This window comes from Schistocerca nitens, chromosome 2 (assembly GCF_023898315.1).
Source record: "Schistocerca nitens isolate TAMUIC-IGC-003100 chromosome 2, iqSchNite1.1, whole genome shotgun sequence".
In the NCBI taxonomy this organism is placed as follows: domain Eukaryota; kingdom Metazoa; phylum Arthropoda; class Insecta; order Orthoptera; family Acrididae; genus Schistocerca; species Schistocerca nitens.
Genome location: NC_064615.1, coordinates 1111724015 through 1111749114, shown reverse-complemented (window position 1 = coordinate 1111749114; position 25100 = coordinate 1111724015). Strand labels below are relative to the sequence as shown.

The 25100-nt window shown below is 44.1% G+C and overlaps 1 protein-coding gene across 1 annotated transcript in view; it reads left to right on the top strand.

The window, feature by feature from the left end:
- The window catches only part of LOC126235583 (dehydrogenase/reductase SDR family member 11-like), a 37199-nt gene extending 15799 nt beyond the window's left edge, over nucleotides 1–21400 (top strand). The window contains exons 2-5 of the mRNA XM_049944299.1: nucleotides 8609–8771; nucleotides 13032–13161; nucleotides 19672–19801; nucleotides 21320–21400. Coding sequence (XP_049800256.1) covers nucleotides 8609–8771; nucleotides 13032–13161; nucleotides 19672–19801; nucleotides 21320–21400 — 504 coding nt within the window. The remainder of the gene's footprint in view (nucleotides 1–8608; nucleotides 8772–13031; nucleotides 13162–19671; nucleotides 19802–21319) is intronic.
- The last annotated feature ends 3700 nt before the right edge of the window (nucleotides 21401–25100 follow it).

The following is a 25100-nucleotide window of genomic DNA, read 5'->3' as shown; positions in this document are numbered from 1 at the left end:
CTAGTATCCATCAATCGGTTACAAGATAAAACTGGCCGCACACGAATGGTATTGATTTAATTAATTAATAAATCAATCCAGCAGAGTAAGGGACTACTTCCAAGACATCCACAGCTGGGTGCTTTCCAGGTATCCACTAGTTTGTTCAGGAGAAAGAAGGAATTAGAGGGATAAGTGCGGCACACAACACACACTACCAACTTTTTCTCAAATGCCTTTGTTCCATCTGTTACCGGTTTCCATAGCTATGGAAGTGAGAGAACAAGTGGATATAGCGACTACCACCGCCAGGTAGGTGAGAGGGCCATAGAGGGATGGACGGGATGAGGTGTGGTCTGTGTGTGTTTGCACTCGTTAGTTCACACAAACAGGAAGTAATTACTTGAGACAGATGGAGAGAGACGAGGGGGGGGGGGGGGACAGGAGGGAGAGAGAGGCAAGAATTGAGTCTGGTTTCAATTCTGAGAGGAATATCACTGCCTGATTCTTTGTTTGCGGAAGATTAGTGCTATCTCACAGTTGCGACGGTCCCTGGGATGCACTGTGCGGTGAGATTGGTCCGGCAGTCAGTCACATGATCGAGAGCTCTTTCACCAGACATGTGCAGTACAGTCTGCCCCTACGTGTGATGAGTGTTTCATGACGGTATTCAATGTGTGACCACACAAAGAAAGCGCCACAATTGTTTAAAAATTGCATACTGCATTGTCATCCAGAAACTGCTTAAAGAACCAGTATTACATACACTATAACCAATTTCCTGACAAACCTTGTAAATGAATAAATAACTTTATTACACATAATGTAGTGTTGGCAGAAGAGACAACACTGTGTTGCTAGAGGAGGCCGAAATGCACGCGTTTAAATACACGCAGACCGGCGTGAGGTCTGGAACAGGACAATGTCTTGAGAATTGCAATAAAGTACGAAAATCTTGTAATACTTAACTTTAATCCATAATCGGTGTACATCGCTCTTGTATAGATATAATCTCCATTTCAATATACACTAGTAATGGCGCCTTGCTAGGTCGTAGCAATTGACGTAGCTGAAGGCTATGGTAACTATCGTCTCGGCAAATGAGAGCGTATTTGTCACTGTAGCTTTGCTAGCAAAGTCGGCTGTACAACTGAGGCGAGTGCAGGACGTCTCTCTAGACCTGCCATGTGGTGGCGCTCGGTCTGCAATCCTGAGAGTGGCGACACGCGGGTCCGACGTATACTAATGGACCGCGGCCGATTTAAAGGCTACCACCTAGCAAGTGTGGTGTCTGGCGGTGACACCACACATAATCCCTTCCCTGCCATAAAATTTTTTTAAAAATGTTCGATACACCCCAAACGATTTCCTGTCAAGTAGAAATCAACTGAGTCTTTTTCCCCCAATTCCAGATTGGGGGAGGCGAGGGGATCTGGAGGAGGCAACAGTGGCTCGTAGTTTTCCCAGAGGAGGAGAGGTTAATTAATTGTTCAGTTTAATTTATTAATGCATTAGTTAGATATCGAAAGTGTGTTTGTATCGCTGAGGGGATTTCCTGGAGGGGTGGAGGACGAGGAGTGGGAGGTGTGAGGGATTTCTCAGAAGAATGAGTTACCCTCAGGGAGTCATAAATCAACCTCCAGGGCGTCATAAATCAATTAACAGAACAATAGGGAAGGGTGGGGAACGGGGGAGAGATTACATGAAAAACCAACTACCAGAACAATAGGCTTAGGTTATAAATAATTCAACTGTCACAATTTAATTAATTTGCACATGTATCTGATATCGTATGTGCTCCAGAACGAAAGTTGTCCTACCACTGAAGCTCTATACTCAATTCCCACAAGAATGTGGAGCAGAGGAGTTGCCGGCACACGCACTGGAAGATGTGGTATGCATTACCGAAAGCATAATGGAAAAGATAAGAGGAAAAATTAAAATCATCGAATCTTCTTGCCTAGAAAAACTGCAGAAGGGAACGGAGCTGATAGTTGAAACTGCAAAACAAGTATTTTACAGGAAGAAAATTTGGTATGTATTAGAATTCCAGAAAATACTTCTCTATATTTGTCAAGGTACTGGCTGGATAAAGAAATAGATGATGCAGATGCAGGTCTAAGTTATAAGCTAAAAATTAAATTGGGCATTATTAAAACTGCACCTAACAAAAATAAGGAATGAGTTATTTTCTACGTGTGAACGTATATGCAAACGTTACTACATAGTTTGTACAAAGACATTTACTAATCGCTAACCCACCAAGAATCCTAAGACATTTCCTATATACATTGATCTATGTTCTTGTATTTCGGATAGGGGAAGTGGATGGTTGGATGATCTTGAAAGTAGTTGTAATTACGGAGTTGAAAGCGTAGCGACCCCCTTTTCTTACCTATATGAAATGTGTAAAATCGCGAAACCTAGAAATATTACGAAAATTGACTGAGAGTACACAAAATTAGAGAAAAATTACCATGAAACGTGCACAGACCGAAATCAATAAAACTGTGTGTCCTGAACGAAAGTGGATTGATGCTTCATATAAACACCTTAATAGTGGAAAGAGGGGGCATTCTAGAGAGGTGGTCTCAAGGTGAAACGGTCATAGCATCCTGCACATGAGCAGTACAACCTAACATTGATTGGACCATGACTTCACTGTGGAAGAAGAACGTTACAAGGAGAAGTGGTAAACTGCGATAAGACTGTTACATCTTCTCTGGCTACTGATAGTTTTGTTTATTACTTCGTAAAATGTCGCTCTTTCTTAGTATGCATTTTCAGCTGCCGACAATCATTTTATAGGACTGTTAGGAATATGCTACAATTTACAAACCGCAATCGGGCTTGAACTTCGTAAAAAGCAGGTATCATATATCTCTGGAAACCTATGTAATATTTGTGTTACAAAAATCCGTTGTTTTGTTTTATGACCTTACGGTTTAACCACCGTAGTTTATAGGAGAGATATATGCAGGAACAAAGTATCTCTTGCGCTGGAAATACATTTCATACTTGGAATATTAACAGCGTTACATTCCACATGACTAATAGGTTGGAAACGTGAACTCTAAGAATAGTCGACTTGTGATTCTGTTAAATGTTCAGCAATTACGCGAAGTGCCCCAGCATGATGTGGAAACAAGAGTGAGCTGTGCGATTACTGCAACTTGAATTACTGAATCGATGATTTCCCTCCAAACCGAAACATCTTATCGGTAGAGTCTACGTGATCAGTATACTGTAACCTTTGTCGAGAACTGACAACTAATGAGGTGACCTACGGCTATATCATGCAAAACAGTGCAAGAACATGGAGAGCCAATGAGTCAGAGGCAGTATTAAGAAATACTGTATTTGTTTTTTTCTTGGTTACCAATATTTTCTAACCATGTTCGCAAATCACTATCTCTTTGTCGACGGTCTCAAGATCATTAATTTTCTTGATGTCAGCAGCGCCAAAGGGTTTCTCTCACGTGATTGTTGTGAAACTAGTTCTTCGGTCCAGTTATCTCATGATGGATTTAATATTATTTTACAAGATTGCTTGTTCTTGCTGTCGATAATGTAAATGAACATTTCCTGGTTTGTGCTAGCTGTATGGAAGTACTCCCTTTCTGCTAAAGTATAGTTGAGCTGCATCCGTGTAATTCAATTTAGGCTAAAATTGAATGACTTTACGACCGGCGCGTCCAATTCTGGCACCATGTGCAAGCATACAGGTATCAGGCTAACTGGACAACCGTTCGTTACTTTCGTCTATGTGTACTAGCAGCTACGTTTTATTTGAATTTCACCTAACCTAATAATTTTGCTCGCCCAAGCACGAGGAGAGTTTCTGTCCCAACTTTGCGATGTATATTCCATTTACTGTTTAACGGCGTTTCTAGTGTAATGTGAAAGTTATTTGAAGCTCTCGCTCCGGCAGATGACAACTACCTCCTCAAGAACCTTGTAACCTCCGAACGTAAAATAATTCACCGCAACCTCTCAACAGAAAATGTTAACATAGATAATATTCACGTTAAGTGTAACCTCCCCACAAAATAAATTGAAATTAAATAATTATTATGGATAGCGATTCTAATTTTTGTATGACCTCAGAACAAAATTGGTTCCCATTTATAATCTCCGTGCACAAATGCATTCACATTTAATGTACCCACAAAATTCTTTTCTCATGTAATGTAAGCTCGAAACAGAATAATTCCTAAACCTCGTAATAAAAAAAAAAATTCAGTAACCTGGTAAATTTTAGGACGACAGCAGTGCTGCGTCATGGCCCTGTAAGATCATTCTGAATAAAAAAACAAAAAATTCTTACCTCAATAAAAACGGCGAATATATCTGCTCTCACCTAAAAAATTTTCGGCACAGCTCCGTGCAATGCTGCCCTATACATTTGTGATTCGTGAAAGAATGATCATGCATTGGATAAATTCTTTAAATTGAAATGAATGCTTTTAAAAAAAACTACTTTATATTACAAAAATTATTATTAGGGCATTTTTAAAACATTTGGAAGACAGTTCACATACATTACTAGATATGCGCGAGGCTGCATTTTACCTTATACAATAATACTCAGGCTCCGGACTCCCGACCAGAGCAGACTCCAGACAAGCGCAAACAACCTCAGACTAGCGACTAGCAACAACTAACTGCTACAGTTACACAGTTCATACTACAGTCAACACTGCTCTCTGGTCAGCGATTCTCATATCGCAGGCAGCGCATACCTCTTACAACCTCACGTCCCATATTTGATATTACATCAGTTTCAGTTATTGGGTTTTCAGATTACGAATTTTTACCTGGAGATCTTGGGGAATTTCGATTCACAGTCAAAAAAATGTATTCCACATGCCCTCTCTTCCCTCTTGGCCGCTTCTGGTCTTTGGTGGACACTGGGGTAACTGTACGAGTCTCCGCAGCTCGTGGATTCTTCAGGTAAGCCCTGCACCGAACTGACGAAGTTTCTGCTTTAGACAGTCTACTTGGCTCCAGTTCATAGCAACATGCTCGGGCTGTACATAGTCTCTTACTGTACGTTCGTGGTATACATATCTCCAATATGAATATACCTGAACTGGGGTAATTTGATGTCAAGCAATAGATATTCCAGTTCGCGTTCGTTATTCAGTACAAGATAATGAAGTCAGAAAAGCGGCTATATATACAAGCGACTTGAGACTCAACCATGTCCAAATGACACTGCTTTTGGGAAGCCTGGCAAAAAGTTGTTCACAGGTGGCTCGACGACATGAGGCATCCTTGCAGAAGCTGTGTAGTTTAGAACGATAAATATGAGCCTCTTCTCTTTGCGACCCACAGAAAAATCCGTGCTACCACCTATGTTACTTGCTTTCTGACAGATCATACAATATGAAACATGTCGACAGACTCTTGATATCTACCGATTCCATTAATACCCTCTTTCCCGCTGCTTGGAGAAAAAACTGCGAACTATCTAGCGCAGGACGTCCTAAGACGTCTTGCTACGTCGCAAGAACTCCATAAATCGAAGTTTCGGTGAATATCGCGCTGCTCAGATTGCCCGTCAGGAGCAACACACTTCGATATTCCTTCTTCAAATGGTTCAATTGGCTCTAATCACTATGGGACTTAACAACTAAGGACATCAGTCCCCTAGACTTAGAGCTACTTAAACCTAACTAACCTAAGGACAGCACACACATCCATGCCCGAGGCAGGATTCGAACCTGCGACCGTAGCAGCCGCGCGGCGCCGGATTGAAGCGCCTAGAACCGCTCGACCACAACGGCCAGCGTTCCTTCTTCATCATGACAATCACCAACTGCATTTAGCTGAGACAACGGCAGAATCGTCAACGTTTTGTTGCGACTTCAGCTTCAAAGAAACTGGGTACCGAACTGTCAAACACCACATATCTCATCAGTTCGGCTTCCCCACCATTCTAGACTGAGGGGGAAGAAAATTTTCACCATTAATAGGTTAAGAGCACTCACTTGGATTCCAATAAAATTAATATAGTTAAAATCCTATGCAAATTGTGATTACTGTTCAGATGAAGAGGTGATCCTATACACTGACGGAAATCTCACTACCAAGAAGGAGTTTTGTGACGTAAACGAAAGATGGTAGGCGTGTGTCTTCATTTGAAATATGATGTCGATTCAGATTTTGCCCCTGTCACTTAAGATTTGCGCTAGTAGTTCCACTGTGACAACGCAAAACGGGTTGGCTTCAAATACATGCTGTAACGGTCGTAATGGTTAGTTACCTTTGAGATTCGACGTGGTGAGTTGATGTTAGTCAACGTTGCCCCTACAGCGATAAAGACGCCATTACCAACACCTCACTGAGTTTGAACGAGGTCCTGCAGTAGGACTACGAGGAGCTGGAGGTTCTTTCTGCAATCCTACAGAAGGACTTGCAGGGATATAGCCACAGTACATGACTGCTGGGAGCGGTGGTCACGGGAATGTACTGTCGCAAGAAGACTGTGCTCCGGACGGCCACGTGGCAGTACCGAGAGGGAACACCATCTGTTTCGGCGTATGGCTCCGAGACATCGCACTCCATCTTTAGTAGTCATTTGAGCAGCAGTTTGAACCATGATGACACAACAAACCGTTACAAATGGATTACCTCAAGGACAGCTCCGAGCCAAACATTCTGTAGCGTGAATTCCACTGACCCCAAACTACCGCCGTTTGCGACTTCAATGGTATCAAGCGAGAGCTCTTTGGAGGGCTGAGTGGAGTTCTGTTGTGTTTTCTGATGATAGTTGGTTCTGCCTTAGTGCGTTGGTAAGAACGAGTCCTGTTGATGGCCTGGAACCATCCTGTCTGACCTATACTTGGAGTTACGGTGTGGGGTGCCATTTCGTACGACTGCAGGAGCCCTCTCGTGGTTAGCACACACACCCTGGCTGCAAATTTGTACGCAAGTCTGGTGATTCGACTTGTTGTGCCGCCATTCATGAATAACAGACCAGGGTTGTTTTCCAACAGGATAATGCTCACCCACAAACCACTGTTGTACTATTACGTGCTCTGCAAAGACTCGACATGTTGCCTTGTCCTACTCGATCAGCAAATCTATCTCCAGTCGAGCACATATGGAACGTCATCGAACAACAACTCCAGAGGCACTCACCAACAGGATTAACCGTCGCTGTATTGACCGACCAAGTGCAATAGGCATGGAACTCCTTCCCACAAACTGACCTCCGGCACCTGTGCAAGACAATGGATGCGAGTTTGCATGCTTGCATTCGACAGTCTAGTGGTTTCACGGGTTATTAATGTACAAAAATTTCACATTTAGAATGGATTATCTCGCGCCAACGTTAACCTATGACCTAGTTATGTTAATCACTTAAATATGTTAACTAGACAAATGTATTCCGTAAATTTCATGACTGTACATTAATCTTATTTTGATATTGCGATTTTTCACATCAGTGTAGTTGTAAACAGTAGACGTAGCTAGATTGGGCTAACTAGTTTTCATTGTTCGACAGTAAAGGTGATAGTGTCATGAAATTTAGTCCATATTTATTAGCGCGTTCCTCAATGAAGAACCCAGTGCTACTCCCGTTGCTACTTCGCTCTATGTCTGTTTTTGTGTAATGGCTGTGTCTGTCTTCCTTTTATAATGCTTTCACAATGAACAGAACAAATTCAGGAATTGCACGTGATACTGATATGTTGCTATATTGTTATATTCTGTAATAAGTTGTCCATACGTCTTCCTGTTATGGAAGATTATGAATAGATTCCTGAAAGTGAGTCGTTATGTTGCGACATCAACTTCAAAGTACCCGGGTCCGAACTATCTAACAGTACATACCACATCACCCTTGCTTCCCCACAGTTCTAGTCTAAAGCGGAAGATTTTCACAAAAGGTTAAGAGCAGGCCACATGGCTTCCAATAGAACGGCACACCTGACATATTCGATATCCTATCTGAAAAATGGTTCAAATGAATCTGAGCACTATGGGACTTAACGTCTGAGGTCATCAGTCCGCTAGAACTTAGAACTACTTAAACCTAACTAACCTAAGGACATCACACACATCCATGCCTGAGGCAGGATTCGAACCTGCGACCGTAGCGGTAGCACGGATCTTGAATGAAACGCCTAGAACTGCTCGGTCACAGCGGCCGGCGTGAGATCCTATCTGAATTGTGGTTACTGTTCATTTGAAGAGCTGATCTTTTAGTTTCTGATTTACTGAATAAAGTACAACAACGAGCAGAACACCGACTGAAGTCCTAAAAATTTTTTATTTGTCAGAGAAGAATTCTGAAAACGTAAGTTTTTGGTTGTTACCTGTTATGTGCTTTAATTCGATTAGTCAGAGGTAAAAGCTGAACTTTGAATGACTATGTTAAGTTTCTTTACATATATGATCAAGTTAAGTGAGACTACGTGTCTTCACGAATTCCAAGGTTCTAGGGAGAGACACAAAAATATTATCATCCTTCGTGGCAACAGCTTCTTTGTTTATGGAATTACGACACTCACGTGTGTAGGATTGCAGTTTGTTAAATGGAAAACTTGATCTATCTCGTAATGATCTTTCTTCTTCTCTCCCTTGCAGATTCGACAAATCTGTCGTTTATTTCTTGCAGGCTCGAGAACTGAAGGACGCTCCGGGTACGCTCTATCCGTTGCAATGTGACGTCAGCTGCGAGGAGAATGTTCTGCGCGCCTTCAAATGGATCAAAGAGAATTTAGGAGGGGTCGATGTTCTTATCAACAGCGCCGGCGTTTGCAGAGAAAACCTTCCAACAAGTAAGTGAGCCACAGTTCGTCTCCATTCAAGTAAGAATCTTGAGACGTCATGAAGCTGCAAAGAATCTGGAAAGAGATTTATGGTTTATATGGACAGGTGGTAAATTACGCACAGAATCGGTGATGTAAATGTTCGTGTACGCTTACTGTTTCTCCATGGCCACGGCTGGATGTCTTGTTTATCTCGTGTGATATGTTTGAGACCCAGAGCAAGGATCGGGATTAATTTAAGGAAACATGTAGATGTGTGGGCCAACTTCGTGCGCCATTTATGATTCCCCTAAAAAAAAAATTAATAACAATTCTATCATAAGCCAACTAACAGTTCTAACAGTTACCAAGAATCTTGTTAAGTTAACACAGATAATTCAGGTTTTTAAAGTAATATCGCAATGCATAATGACATTTGCACTGTACGTAAAATTACAAGTGGTACTCTAAGAACATGTCAACCGTGCAACATCGTGATGGCCCGATTACAAAGCCGCGTGGAGTGGCCGCGCGGTTTGAGGCGTCATGTCACGGAGTGCGCGGCCCCTCCTGCCGGAGGTTCGAGTCCTCCCTCGGGCATGGGTGTTTGTGTTGTTCATAGTATAAGTTAGTTTAAGTAGTGTGTAAGTCTAGGGACCGATCACCTAAGCGCTTTGGTTCCTTAGGGATTCACACACACCGATTACAAACAACTGTCGAAAGAAACGGGCGGCAGGGCTGCGCCCGGTCGTCTAACAGAACAGCTGTGGGCTAACCCCATAACAGGACTTGAGTTTAAGTTCAACAAACGTCAAACAAAGGGCGTCAAAATGCGTACATCCCCACTGCAACAGTAAGCTCCAGGCCTACTCCGAGGCAAACATTGGACACAGGTACATATAATGTTGGTGTCCGAAGTCTACTAGTCACCTCACACTAGGTGGTACAAAATCATGTTAAATCTTCCTTTTACTAACAATAATGGGGAGCGTAAGGCAAACGACAACACTCTGATGTCAAAGACATTGTTATTCTGCTCCCATATAGACAAGAAAAGGACAAGGTGGCCAAACGCAATCGTCGTGTAAAAACCGTGCAAACTGTAATACTTCACCGATTGGCTACAAGGCTGTTACACACAAATCAAGCACTGAATAAGCTACTGGGTCCCTAAAACAAAATATACTACTGGCCCCCTAAAACACTATTAAAATGATATTCACAATTAAACGCATATTTTTTTTAAAGAAATCAAGAAACTCTCTGCTCAGTTTGCCCAAAGCCTTTCATCACACTCCCACAAGGATCTTACAATAACAGAAACACTGACAAAAGTACTTTCTCAAAATCACTGAAGGCAAAACCCAAGTCCTAACACAGCAAAAACCCCGCCACGGCATGATACCAAAAGAATGGCAAATAAACTCCTCAGCTTGAGTAAAATTCTTCAGGTTATCAGACCGCACCGTCATAATTTAAAATGCGCCAACGTTTCGGCCAGCGTTGCAGCTAGCCTTCATCAGGGCCTTACGTTAACTGCTAAATGAACACACTTGATTCCTTAAATAGCTGCACGAGAAAACCGTGTCGTTACTTGATTGGCTGTAAAGGGAGGAGGAGGAGGGGTGAAAGGTATGCTTTATTGGTGTTTCCTTTATTATCTGTCATTGGTTGAAATAGCTGTTTTCTATTGGTCTTTATATTAATCCACCCCATTGGAGGAGACGGACGAATAGCGAACAGGTGATGGCTGTGACGTCACACTGTTTCCATGCTGTCCAGAAACCGGCTGCGGCATGCCATTGCTTTGTGTGCTCGCGACCACTACTGCGGCTCTCCGCGTGTCTGCATGGGCCGCCACGGCTCTGCCGCCGCTCCGTAGCCCTGCTATTGCAGGCAGCCAAGACCTCGGAAGCTTGTACCCGTCCTCTCTATTCATGTTGGCGGGTCTTTTGGCTATTTCTATCGCCTCTCTAATCTTTCTTTGAAAGTGAGAGGCTGTTTCGCCAGGACGCGGGCTTCTTGAAAAAATATTGGTTTCCCGCACTCGTCTCGGTGTTCCGCCACTGCTGACTTAGTGTGTTGTTTCAGGCGGATATATCTTTCATGTTCCGAGAGCCTTGTGCTAATCGGACGTCCCGTCTCACCTATGTAGACTAATCCACACGCACAACCAATTTCATACACGCCAGCTGTGTGTAGTTTGTCAACTGCATCCTTGGTAGAACCGAGCATGTCTGATATTTTGTTTCTGCTTCGGAAAATTGGTTTGATGACGGCTTTTCGTACAATTTTGCCAATACGTTCGGTGACCCCTTGTACATATGGTAACACAGCAATGCTCTGTGCCTCCTTCTCCTCTTCCCTATTAGTCTTCTCCCTTGTCGACATGGTGCTGTCTATCATCTGCTTCACATAGCCATTAGTTCCGAAGATGGACCTGAGGCGTTCAAGTTCTGTCTTCAATGTTCTTCGTCGCTTATCCTGTACGCTCTCTTCGTTAGCGTGTGCAGGGCGGACTTCTTCTGCGTGGGGTGATGGTGGGAGGATGCGTGAAGGTACCTGTCCGTATTGGTTGGTTTCCTGTACACTTTGTGGCCAAGTTTACCATCAGGTTTTCGATAAACTTCCACGTCGAGAAAAGGCAGCACCCCATTCTTCTCTGTTTCCATTGTAAACTGAATTTTCCTATGCTGTTGGTTAAGGTGCTTGTGGAAGTTCTGTAACTCCTCTTCTCCGTGGGGCCAGATGACGAAAGTATCATCGACATAGCGAAGCCAACAATTTGGACGTAATGGTGCGGACTGGAGGGCTGTTTCCTCAAATGCCTCCATGAAAATTTCTGCTGCGATAGGCGATAGGGGTGAGCCCATAGCTACACCGTCAATTTGTTCATAAAATTGACCTCTCCACTTGAAATAGGTGGTCGTCAGACAGTGGCGCACAAGCTCACATATATCAGGTGCCACGCGTTCTTCTAGGATGTTCACAGTATCTGACACTGGGACATTCGTGAATAGGGATTTGACGTCGAAACTAACCATCAGATCTTGGTCCGTAACACGCATTTCCTTTAGAGAGACACGAAGTGAGTGGAATCCTTAACGTAGGACTTGGTTTGATGCACTAGGTGTCGGAGCCTAGGTGCCAGTTCTTTCGCTAGGTAGTAGGTCGGCGAATTTATACTGTTTACTATGGGCCTTAAGGGGAAGTCGGTTTTGTATACCTTCGGTACACCATATATCCTTGGTGCCTGTGTCACTTGCGGGATGAATCTTCTGGCCTTGTCGAAGTTGATTCTAGAGTGCTTGAGGAGTGCCTGCGTCGTTTTGATTACCTTGGCCGTCGGATCTCCCTAAAGTTTCTTGTAGATAGGTTCTGCGAGAATATCTTCCATTCGTTTGTTGTAATCAGTTGTGTCCAAGACTACAGTGGCGTTGCCCTTATCTGCCTGTACCACTACTAACTGGGGGTTGTCCCTGAGTTCCTTGATGGAATGGTATTCCTCAGCGTTGATGCTTTGCTTCGGTGGTTTTGCTTTATTCAGAACTCTGACCGTTTCCTGACGGATCTTCTCCGCCTCGGCCTGTGGCAGATGACGTACCGAAGCCTCTACGGATTCTATGATATCTTCTTTTGGAACTTGCTTAGGTGCGACTGCGAAATTCATTCCCTTGGCCAGAATTGGCACAGAGCATTGCTGTGTTACCATATGTACAAGGGGTCACCGAACGTATTGGCAAAATTCTACGAAAAGCAGATGTCAAACCAATTTTCCGAAGCAGAAACAAAATATCAGACATGCTCGGTTCTACCAAGGATGCAGTTGACAAACTACACACAGCTGGCGTGTATGAAATTGGTTGTGCGTGTGGATTAGTCTACATAGGTGAGACGGGACGTCCGATTAGCACAAGGCTCTCGGAACATGAAAGATATATCCGCCTGAAACAACACACTAAGTCAGCAGTGGCGGAACACCGAGACGAGTGCGGGAAACCAATATTTTTTCAAGAAGCCCGCGTCCTGGCGAAACAGCCTCTCACTTTCAAAAGAAAGATTAGAGAGGTGATAGAAATAGCCAAAAGACTTCTCGCGACGAGGATTACAGAATAAGCTTAAACGACGATGCTCTGTCACTACACTGTTCTGAGTAGTTTCATTGAATACAGGATCAGTAACTTTAATAGCATAAGCATTTCGTATGATGTGTCAGTTCACACGGTTTCACTGCCGCCCTCGTCCTTCGCTTTATTGCTGACTGATGATGGCGGCATGCTGTGTTCCCAGCTGGACAGACAGCCGAGTGGCGGCACACACTGGACGTCAACGTCCTGGGGCTGTCCGTCTGCACGAGGGAGGCCGTCCAGAGCATGCTGGACAGGGGAGTCGACGACGGCTTCGTCATCCACATATGCAGGTAGACCTCGAAGCGTTCATAGCGATATATCTTCGTCTTGTGAGACTGTATAGAGGTATTCTTAAACATAGAGCCAATCAGCATTTAGCTTCCAATAAACGTCGACATCAGGTACCGCGTGAGAATCGTTGTCTCTGGTACCTCAAAACCGCCCTAAGCTTGAATTCTGCACCGACACCTGCGATAGCTCTGACATGAAGAACATTTCATGAGATACCTTAGGCAGGAACTAATAAGTTCCTTGACAGTTCTTGGATTACAGTACTCCTCTTCATCATGTAGCAAATACATGTTGCAATGTAAAGTGAGATCGGTTCAGAATTCTCCAGTGCCGTACTGTTTATTGCGATTCTCAAGGAATAATCCACATAGATTACTTGGGAAAACGTAGACCCGAACCTGAAACCTATTATTCTCCATTCCTCGATCGTTTGAAACTTGTGTTGGCTGAAGAAAACCTAGGTTGGCACACGAAAAAGTACTCTTTCAGCAGTATAATGTTCCATCCCACATATCAGCGATAATGGTGTGAAATGGGCTTTGAACTGCTTCCTCATTCGCCTTGTACACCAAGCTCAGCTCCAAGTTACTTTTTCCTGTTCCCTAACTTGAAATTTTGGCTTGCTGGTAAGGAATTTTCAACAAATGAAAAACTGACAGCTGCAGTCAACGAGTATTTCGCAGATTCTGACAGAACCTCTTTCTGTTGATGGGATGACAAAGATGGAAGATCGCTGGACCAAGTGTGTGTCCCTCATAGGAGACAATGTCAACAAGTAAGATGAGTTGTTTACCAAGCAAACTTTTTTCCTTGATTTTTTACTACACTTAGTAAACCAACTTTCTATTACCACACAGCTTAAATTATATTGTTGCATTACGCCCGAGTTGACGCTAGCTCTTAGGTTACAGATATTTGTGTTCTAGTACTTTTCCATTTATTTTTTATTTTTTTTTAGAGCTATCGTAACTATTTCGGTTTTACACGTTCACCAGATTCTCAGAGCAGAAAAATGAACATCTTTAAATATACTTTTTTCAGGATATGTAGATTATCTACCCAGCTATAAAACTAGAAATGATTTTTCGCGATATAAAAATCGAATCTTGGTTTGATAAACCACAAGCAATGTCATCTTGTAAATATACTCTTCCAAATATTCGTACAGGGTTATACACGTGCGTGATACTTTTCCTGTTAGGCTTAACATTACACCGCATTTAGCTTTCTTTATTACAACGCTAGCTACTTTGTTTACAATTCGGACAGTACAGTTACAGGTGATGATATCACTGTGTACTGTCATTGAAGAATAATAGAATGATTTCTGTTTCCCGAATACCGGGTTCTCGAAGTACTGGTACATATTTATAGCTACCGAAATAACAAACACTACTCACTTTTTACAAACAGTGTAGTTTTTATCTGGGTTAAGGTAACACTTGAAGATTTGGAGTTGGTGTTTTACTTTTAGAGTTTATAGTCTTGGTTTTCACTTAACTATTGACACCATTGTTAATCATTACTGTTAATCCGCTGCTGTTACTGTTGGTGGTAGTGTGTGTGTGTGTGTGTGTGTGTGTGTGTGTGTGTGTGTGTGTGTGTGAGTGTGCGAGAGTGACGGTCGGTAATCTCCTGTCTATGACAGCCGACCTCGTCAGACTTTAGTTTTATCTGCATTTGATGCAAAGTTTAACAACTGCGCAATTTACAAAATATTCATTACGATTATGTTTTGTTGTTGTCGGGCGTTTTCCCTGCTCAATTTCCAATCAACGTCTCATGTTTAGAAAAGGGCTAGAAGTTCTTGTATTTTTGCGTGTTTATTAACGAACATGAAAGCTGACTCTTATCTCCACAGTCTACACTGGTGTTCAAAATTAAAGCAACAAACCATTATTTTCCGTTCCTGTGTCTGATTCACGATATAATCATACAAAATGTCAACAGATGTCCGTACAATCGTTATCTGCATGAAAGATAGCATTCCGGTCAACGGACAAGCACGCCAACGATGACGTCAGTGCACCCATCAAACGAGATAGTATTTGTCGAGTTGTCCAACAACCACGGTCGTGGTGTACACTGTCACAGACGGTGCAATGTTGCACAGAGATGTCGCCTATCAGACTCTTTGCAGTGGAGAGCCGTAAAAAGAATGGAAGCAGGACAGTCACAAGCTAATGTACCCCGGTGGCTTAATGTGAATCGTGCTGTTGTTTACAGAGATCGAAACTGCATCCCGATGTCCGCAGCTCGTGGTGTTGCGGTAGCGTTCTCGCTTCTCGCGCACGGGGTCCGGGGTTCGATTCCCGGCGGGGTCAGGGATTTTTCTCTGCCTCGTGATGACTGGGTGTTGTGTGTTCATCATCATTTCATCATCATTGACTCGCAAGTCGCCGAAGTGGCGTCAACTAAAAAGGACTTGCATGGGGCCTCCCGGCCAACAATGCCATACGATCATTTCATTTCATTTGTATCCCGATGACCAGGACATGGCCGACCACGTGTAATATCAGAAAGAGAGAACCATTATTTGGCTGTAAGAGCACGACGGACCGCCTTAGTAGTGCATGGCAGCTGGCGTCTGAGATCGCAGCACCCGCGAGGCAAACGCTGTGTGGAAGGCTACAGCAGAGAGGCCTTTACTGTCTGAGATCTGCTGTATGTGTACCTCTGACGCGTCTTCTTAGAAGGGCCATCAACATGCCACAGTGGGCCAATGTTATTTTCACAAAAAAAAAATGGCTCTGAGCACTATGGGACTCAACTGCTGAGGTCATTAGTCCCCTAGAACTTAGAACTAGTTAAACCTAACTAACCTAAGGACATCACAAACATCCATGCCCGAGGCAGGATTCGAACCTGCGACCGTAGCGGTCTTGCGGTTCCAGACTGCAGCGCCTTTAACCGCACGGCCACTTCGGCCGGCTTTATTTTCACAGATGAGTCCCGTTTTGGTCTGGAGAGTGATTATCGACGCAGACGCATCTGGAGGGAGCGTAGAGCACATTTTCGGAGCCCAAACATTGAGGAAAGAGAGTGGTATCGAGGAGGATTCCTAATGATGTGGGCAGGGATTACGCTGACTACTCGAACACCGCTTCATAAAATTGTACGAGTGAACAGGCAATGTTTATCAGATGTCAGTTATCGCGCCGAGATCTTGCGACCACATGTGCGGTTCTTGAGAGGTGCTGTGGGCCCATACTTCGTACTGATGGACGGTACTGCTCGACTTTTGGAGCACGGGTGGCTGATATTCTTTTAGAAGCGGATGATACTGCTCACTCCCCAGATTTGAATCCTATGGAACACGTCTGGGATGTGCTAGGAAGACAGGTTGTATCACGTCAGCATCCACCAACCACCCTTGAAAACTTCCGAACAGCTCTGCAGGAAAAATTGGCGTTATTGCCTCAACATGAGACTGATGACATCACTCACAGCATCACCACTCTTAGTCAGACATATATTGCTGCCAGAGGTGGTAACACCCCATGTTAAGTGCATTAACCAGTTGTCGGAATGTGTGTGAAAATGCATTAAGTCAGAAAAAACGAAGAACATCTTTGTCTACCGTTGTAAATGGTGCAGTTGTTTGCCTTCTGTTTTTTTTACGTTGGTTCTACTTTACTGCCACCTGTTTATATTGTTTTGTTGCAAAATTAACGCAATCTTGCACTATTTGCGTTTGTTGCTTGAATTTTGGGCACCGGTATAGATAAGACGTTTGATTGTCAGAAGAAAATATTTGCATTATATCAGGTTTTCCCGATTGAAGGAATCGTTACAACGGGCCTAATTTCACTTCCCTTTAAAAGACGGATTCTGTGAAAGTTATGTAGCATTCTGCTACGATGTAGAATTCTCGTGCATCTAAGGAAACAGGAAAATTCGCATTACGCGAGACGGTGTGGTGGATAAAAAAGGCGGAGGTGTGGATTTTAAACCCCCGTCCAGCGATCCCCATAAAAATTTCCTGTGGTTTCTTTGTTTATTTTAAGGCCCAAGCCAGAATAACTCCTTCAATGTCACCACCGTTCATTTCCTAACATGATCATTGTTAAACTGAACTAGTTTTTGTCCTAGTAACCCCGATATCGACTGAGCATTAAAACTTCTTCGCTTAGACCTGAGTAAGTGCATGACAGATGGTTTCAAGTCCGCAACATAGGGAAGACTTTAATGCGAGGCACCGTTTCTGTCCTGTGTAGGACCATTTAGCAAAAAAGAAAAAAAAACTCATGGTATACTTTTTTGTGTTCACTCGAACTATAGAAACGAAGGCGCTCAATTATTGTTACCTACAGATCTTCATAACCTACTCTCTGTAGAGCTCCATGCATTTTGCTATATCTGTCTACTAACGCATCATGTGCCAAAACCACTGCCTAGTAGTGATAAATACTGTGACTTGCTCACTGTTACGACCAACAACATGCTGCAGAGTTGAAACTAACATTAGTAATATTCATCAACGAAAAACTCCACGGAGGAACTAAATGTACAGCACATCTGGTGTATCAGTTCCTGCACAGGTCGAATCTATCAAACATTCTCCTCACACGTAACCCTCTGTTTCGTTCCAATGGTTGGTAGGGAGGAACCTGGAACTTATTCAGTATCACACTGAAGTTTAGTATTTTAAGGGTACAGTATAATGATAATTACAGACTTGTGTTCATAAGGGTCCTGTTACTTCAGTGCCAATAGTACCCCTTCTAACTGCGTGTGATTATGTGTGATAGCAGTAAATGACGTGATGGCAATGGTGTGGTATCGCCGAATAAGTGAATTAAATTAGCCTTGCCAATGACAGTCCCCAACTGCGGTAGTCCCCAAGCTGTGACGATACTCCTCTCTAAATTGACCAAGATCGGTGACTGGAGTCTAATTCTAGGAAGAGTAGAACAACCGGGCACTGATAATACTTTTATTATAAAAACAACTATCAAAGATATAATGCAAAGTGAACATTCATTGAGACGGAACGTTAACTCCAACTCAATAACCTAAATTTGAGATTGTCAAAACGTTCATGACGTGACTCGGAATCGCGTCCTCGCTTATACGACAGAAACACTTAAGCGGCTGATACTGATTAACATGGAAGTTACGAAAGCCTCTACCCTTACTGGCACTGACAATGAACGGCTCTGCGATCAAAGAAATGGAACTTAACACACGTACTGTTAAAAGAGTTCCTATGTGCCGATTCGTGGTGCGTGTATTGCCGAATTCAATTCTGTGAAGAACAATTCTGCAGCGATTATCTGGGAACTGCTGCCAGTGGTCGCAGAGACAAAGTGTGTTGCGTAGCTGAAGATTCTGACTACACAGAGGACGTGAAATGGCGTCTGCAACCTCCTGAGGTCGAGGCCACTTGTGTAATGACGAATTAAGAATTCGACTTACTTATAAAACAGGATCAGAGACTTTTTTGAAGTGTGAGCTCGTAAAGAAGCACTTTGTAATGCCTCCGCCTCCACGCACAAGCACAGGTTCGTATCTCTGTCCATAGAGAGACGAATGATGCAGTTCCTAGTGGCAACGTCTGCACATTCGAATCTAATGCTCAGACAGTTTTCTGACACCTCGCCAGCCATGTCTCAAAACGCTATCCACCTAAGTTTATCGCTCACCAGAGAGCTCTCAAAATCGCTGTCTAGCCAAATATGTCCCACCGACACCACCAAGAGACGCCCTCCGCCAGAAGCGTCCAGTTTAGAGTAAATCTCGCGTCGTTAGTGTGAATTCTCCTTACAGCCAATCACAGCCCCCAGTACAAATGGAGTATCTTCCACTCTACACATCATGAAGCTATCACGCAACCTCTTTCACCTCATGTTCAGGTCAATAGAAACTTCTAGAAAATATTATGATACCTCCACCATCTGCAATTGAACTACCCGAATACGTTAACGTGTCTTTTGGCAGAAATGCGGCTTGGCACTTCGCATAAGAACTTCTTTCGGACGTTAGCATTCATTTGCGGCAGGCATCCCACGTACATTCCTTATGCTAAAAAAGACTGCTCATGGCACCTGTAAGATTCTATCTCTACACTCTCATACTTTCAGCATCATCTCGACTAAGCCTCCTTGGCGACCACAGGTCAATCACGAGAAGTCCTTTCCCACCGGCCTCACGACGAGGCGACTATCTTGGGCTGTAAACTACCAGCATTCTGCTTTTAGATCCAGGAAACTGGCTTCCCACAGCCCTTCTTCCATGTCGATCACTGTGACCGTGAAGTTGCACTTTCACCTGTCTGTCAGAAAATTAGAGTCTCAGCTTGCATCTCCACAGAAATGTCAGTATGAGGCTACCAAGTATCAACCAAGAAACGGCTAAGAATTCGCTAGCTTTCGCTCCCCGAAGTAAATGAAATACGAATTGTGAAAATTATTCATGTTTGGTGGTTAAATCTTGCCGTCTTACACAGTATACAATTTGCATCCATATAGTACAGGCAGTACAAGTTTGTTTCTTTTTCTTGCTTCCAGTATAGCTGGTCACATCATGCCATTCGATCCACTGTACTCGATGTACTACGCCAGCAAGCATGCTGTCAGGGCTCTGCTTGAAGGACTGCGGAAGGACCTGGTTGCCAGGAACAGCAAGATACGGTGTGGGGTAAGTTTCAAATGCATTACGTTGTTACATTTCAAAGTCTCCGAGCAAGACTGGTGTTTCTTAATTTTGCGGTTACGTAAATATACTATTCAATCATAGAAAATTTTCCAACCCGGTAAATATACAGTTCAAACAAGTATATATAAATTGCAGGAAAGGAAATGGAGTGAAGTTAAAAGCACATTATAAGTATCCAGGCTTCGTGATAGAATAATATGAGTCTTGGAGGACAGTAAATTTGGGAACTTTATTACGAATACTTCGACAGTTTACACATAAAATTGTGACAGTCGAAATGGCTCTACTCTGAAGTCAGTTTGACCTCCCTGTCTGTAGATCGACTGACGAGTGTTCATCAGAGAACCTCAGACTACCGCCTTGCTAAACAAAAACCTCATGTGCTCTCCACGAGTACTCTGCTGTCCGAGTAGCTGCTTCCTTTGTGTAGCGCACCCCTGACCTGCCTGTCAAGGAGTGTCCTACAAATCCCCACACGATAAAGCACGTCCAGAAATCTGCACCCAAGGTCGTCACAGAGTCGACGAAAAATTTGGTTGAGATCCCTCAATCGGCTCCAAACCAAAGAACACCGACCAGCACTGGGAACGATGTTGCAAACTGCGAACTCTCCTTGCACCCCTCACACGAGTCCAGCAGTTTTCACCTCCCCTGCCAGATGGCAGTACGAACTGAGGATCACTTCAGGATCCATGCGACAGGAGTCGCTGGTGCCGACGTGAGCCACAACTTGCAGTCGACTGGAACACGCGTGCTCTGTAGCCACAGGCGAGGCCGCCTCTACATCTATTATGAGGACCCTGCAGCAGACATACAGAGTGCACACGGGCTTTCTTTCCAGCCCTGAACGCTACCGGCCTAATGGGCTCCATAACGTGCCTATCACTGGAGCTCCCAATAACCAGTAAACAGCTCCCCCCGTGAGCCTGCTTGGGCACTGCTGAAGGAGCGGCCATCTGTTCACTCACAGGGTGAATGGGCGAGGCCAGGCGGCCAGTCTCCACATCGGCCGTCCACCTCGTGCTATGCGACAGCGTTACTACCTGCCACTGACGATGCTGCGAGGGCGGATCCACCGCGTCGGGTGCACTAGGAGGTATCTTGGAAACAGAGCACATGGGGTAAACAAGTGACACCTGAGGTGTCTAATGCGACATTTCAGACTCGTGATGGGTCACCAATGGTCGCTGCTGCTTTCAAGAGCTACGCAACTGGCTGTTCAGTGAGCAACTATTGCAGTGATGACTGGATGAAATCACATTTACAAAAGCGCGAGATTAACCCTATTAAACATAGAAACGCATGAAATTTACTAAATATACTACGTGGGCGCACTCGTATCACGCACGTCACGTCATTGGAGAAATAATTTTGGATACTTCGTCAGTACGACGATTAAAGTACTAGTGGTCGATTGTTCGTTGCATCCATGGTCCCTTGAAAGCCTCCCTGTGTATCTAAAATCCCAATAGTCCAAAACGTAAATTGATGTGTACACAGGGTCCATGGTCCGGAGTGTATACTAGCATGCTAGCATTCATGACTCTGTTGCTGCAACTGGAAGACCCGCTTGATCTCTAGTTGCAGCAGGCTGGTCACAACAGCCACGGTGCCAAGGCGTCGGTTCTCAGGTTCTCGACCTTTCAAGATACCGAGAAGAGTTTTGTGGACCTCACCTGTGTCTCAGATTGCGTCAGAAGGTCGTATCGTGCATGATACGGCTGTGCTGAGTCAGTTCTCCAATTCGACTGCAGCTGCACGTGATGCAGAAGTGTGATTTGTGATTCCACCTCACGGCAGCTACAGATCTATAATGGTCATTCAGCCATCCCGGATTTACACTACTGGCCATTAAAATTGCTACACCACAATGATGACGTGCTACAGAAACGAAATTTATCCGACAGGAAGAAGATGCTGTGATATGCAAATGATTAGCTTTTCAGAGCATTCACACAAGATTGGCGCCGGTGGCGATACCTACAACGTGCTGACATGAGGAAAGTTTCCAACCGATTTCTCATACACAAACAGCAGTTGACCGGCGTTGCCTGGAGAAACGTCGTTGTGATGATAAGGAGGAGAAACTCGTACCATCACGATTCCGGTTTTGATAAAGGTCGGATTGTAGCCCATCGCGATTGCGGTTTATCGTATCGCGACATTGCTCCTCGCGTTGGTCGACATCCAATGACTGTTAGCAGAATATGGAATTGGTGGGTTCAGGAGGGTAATACGGAACGCCTTGCTGGATCCCAACGGCCTCGTATCACTAGCAGTCGAGAAGACAGGCATCTTATCCTCATGGCTGTAACGGATCGTGCAGCCACGTCTCGATCCCTGAGTCAACAGATGGGGACGTTTGAAAGACAACAACCATCTGCACGACGTTTGCAGCAGCATGGAGTATCAGCTCGGAGACCATGGCTGCGGTTACCCTTGATGCAGCATCACAGAAAGGAGCGCATGCGATGGTGTACTCAACGACGAACCTGGGTGCACGAATGGCAAAACGTCATTTTTTCGGATGAATCCAGGTTCTGTTTACAGCATCATGATGGTCGCATCCGTGATTGGCGACATCGCGGTGAACGCACATTGGAAGCGTGTATTCGTCATCGCTATACTAGCGAATCACGCGGTGTGGTGGTATAGGGTGCACGCCTCGGTCACCTCTTGTTCGCATTGGCGGCATTTTGAACAGTGGACGTTACATTTCAGATGTGTTACGACTCGTGGCACTACCCTTCATTCGATCCCTGCAAAACCCTACATTTCGGCAGGATAATGCACGACCGCATGTTGCAGGTCCTGTACGGGCCTTTCTGGTTAAAGAAAATGTTCGACAGCTGCCCTGGCCAGCACATTCTCCAGATCTCTCACCAATCTGGTCATTGGTGGCCGAGCAACTGGCTCGTCACAATACGCCAGTCACTACTCTTGATGAACTGTGGTATCGTATTGAAGCTGCATGGGCAGCTGTACCTGTACACGCCATCCAAGCTCTGTTTGACTCAATGCCCAGGCGTATCAAGGCCGTTATAAACGGCCAGAAGTGGTTGTTCTAAGTACTGATTCCTCAGGATCTATGCACCCAAATTGCGTGAAAATGTAATCACATGTCAGTTCTAGTATAATATATTTGTCCAATGAATACCCATGTATCATCTGCATTTCGTCTTGGTGTAGCAATTTTAATGGCCAGTAATGTATTTATAGGAGTGGGAGGCAAACTGTGCAAACCGAAAATACGTCCAAATTTCTTTCCAGAATAAATGCCTCAATACATTTCTGCCGAAATTGTGCCGAGAAAAGTGTGGGCGTAATACAGCACGCAGGAGGTTAGATTAACAACATTCAGTGAGTGACCCCACCCTGCTAAGCAGCACGCGGATGGGCGTGGCTTTGGAACAGTGTGTTTTCATTGTGGTGGTGTTTGAAGTACTGGCGTGAAAACGATGATCCAAGGACAGCACACGCTCTGTGGTTCTCCAAATGTATGTTTCTGATTCGTGTAAAGGACACTCACTCTGTGGATACCATCTGGCGACCGAAAAAGGCGATAATTACTGCAAACGATGTGTGAAATATTAAACCTGAGGCAAATATTCTGAATAAAGCAACGAGGGTATCCGTCTGTGCAAAATTTGTTTACAGGACGAGGGAAACGCAATGTTCCATTACGTGGAGACGCTTTTACCTGTGTTAAAGGTGACTGTGCATTCATTTCCTCGAATGTTGCATGTTACTTTTTTGCGAGACGTTAAACTTCACAGTTCACCAAACTGATATGTAACTGTTGTAATGCGCAATAAATGTACTTGTTTCTGTAAGCAAATTCACATATGCAATTCATAACCCTGCACACGAACTAAAATACGCTTTTATATACATCCAGTGAAAACTGGTATACGGAGTGTAGTAGGGAGTGTTGTAGGGACCTGATTTGGAAATCCGTATAAGCAAGCAGTATCTACATCGCCACTAGCATATGGTGTTATTGTTATACAAGCCGGTAGGCTTGCTGAAGGGCTGTATACCCGAACTTTATGACGTATTATACGTAGACAGACATGGTTTGAGATCACTATGTCAGCAGTATTGGCTTGTTGCTGATCATTAACACGGCTGCGGCTCTACCTTCCTACTGCAGTCAAACCGTTTCAGCACATGAGAACTGGGTAACACATGACAATTTACCATCACGCACTTATAGCAGGTTTCGCTCATTGTATTCTAGCACCCAGTCTGTATCTCCTGCTCTTGTACGCTGTGTCTCCAATGCTGCTAGCGTTGGGTCGGAAGCCCCTCTACAGTAGACCATTAACTATTATATTCTGCCCGCCTGCTGTTATAATAAGATTCTCGGACTCCAAAATAATCGGAAGCGTTATTCTCCACAGTACCGTCGTTGGTACGGTCTGTCCGTCGCCATTTGGTACCCTGTCACACAAATCGCGGACTTTACCATTAAATTACACCGTTACGTTATTATTGGCCATCATTTCTTTTTTTTCCGGAATCTGAGATGATGCCGTTAATTTACACACAGCGCACGTATTCTGCCTCGCGAAACTGCACTATAAATCTGCATTAACGGAACCAGCTTGCTTCAGTAGTTCTACAAAGTTGTTACAGGGCAGAGCGTTGTATGTTCGAGGGGACATCTTCCATATAAGCGACACCTAGGGTTGTACTATACCATAACAGTGTTTAATGTGGATGACCTACAAATGTAGAGTGAAAGTTATCTTTTATATATTATACATGTCAAATGAGAAGTCCAGGAGCGGGCAATGTTATTAGTAAGCAGCTTATAGGTTTTACAAAGTGACGACGCACGTGGCTGATCATGGTCGTGTGTTTAATACCTGTGGAACACCGTTCAGGTAATAACTTGATGTCTTTTCAACTACTCTGTCATGGAATACAATGACGTCACGTCGGCAACTATTGGAAATCCCGCACTACTATTGCCGCTGTCATCTCTTTATTTCCCGTGCGGTGTCACTCTGTCATCTTCGTCTCTTCAAACCGGCACCGTCATACTGCTACACTGTGATGTTGAGGTACGTGCCTCTTAATATTTGCAGGTGTTTTGTTTACGCTTTTCTTATTGGAAGTCCTAGTATGAATGATGTGGGAGAGGGCTTGATATTAAGCGTATATTCTAGCTGAGGCATCATCATGGACTGGTAGAACCTCTCGATGTGATCCACTAATTTCTTTTTAGAACACGACGACTTCCACACCTTCCACTACCAGATGCGCAAAACTATAG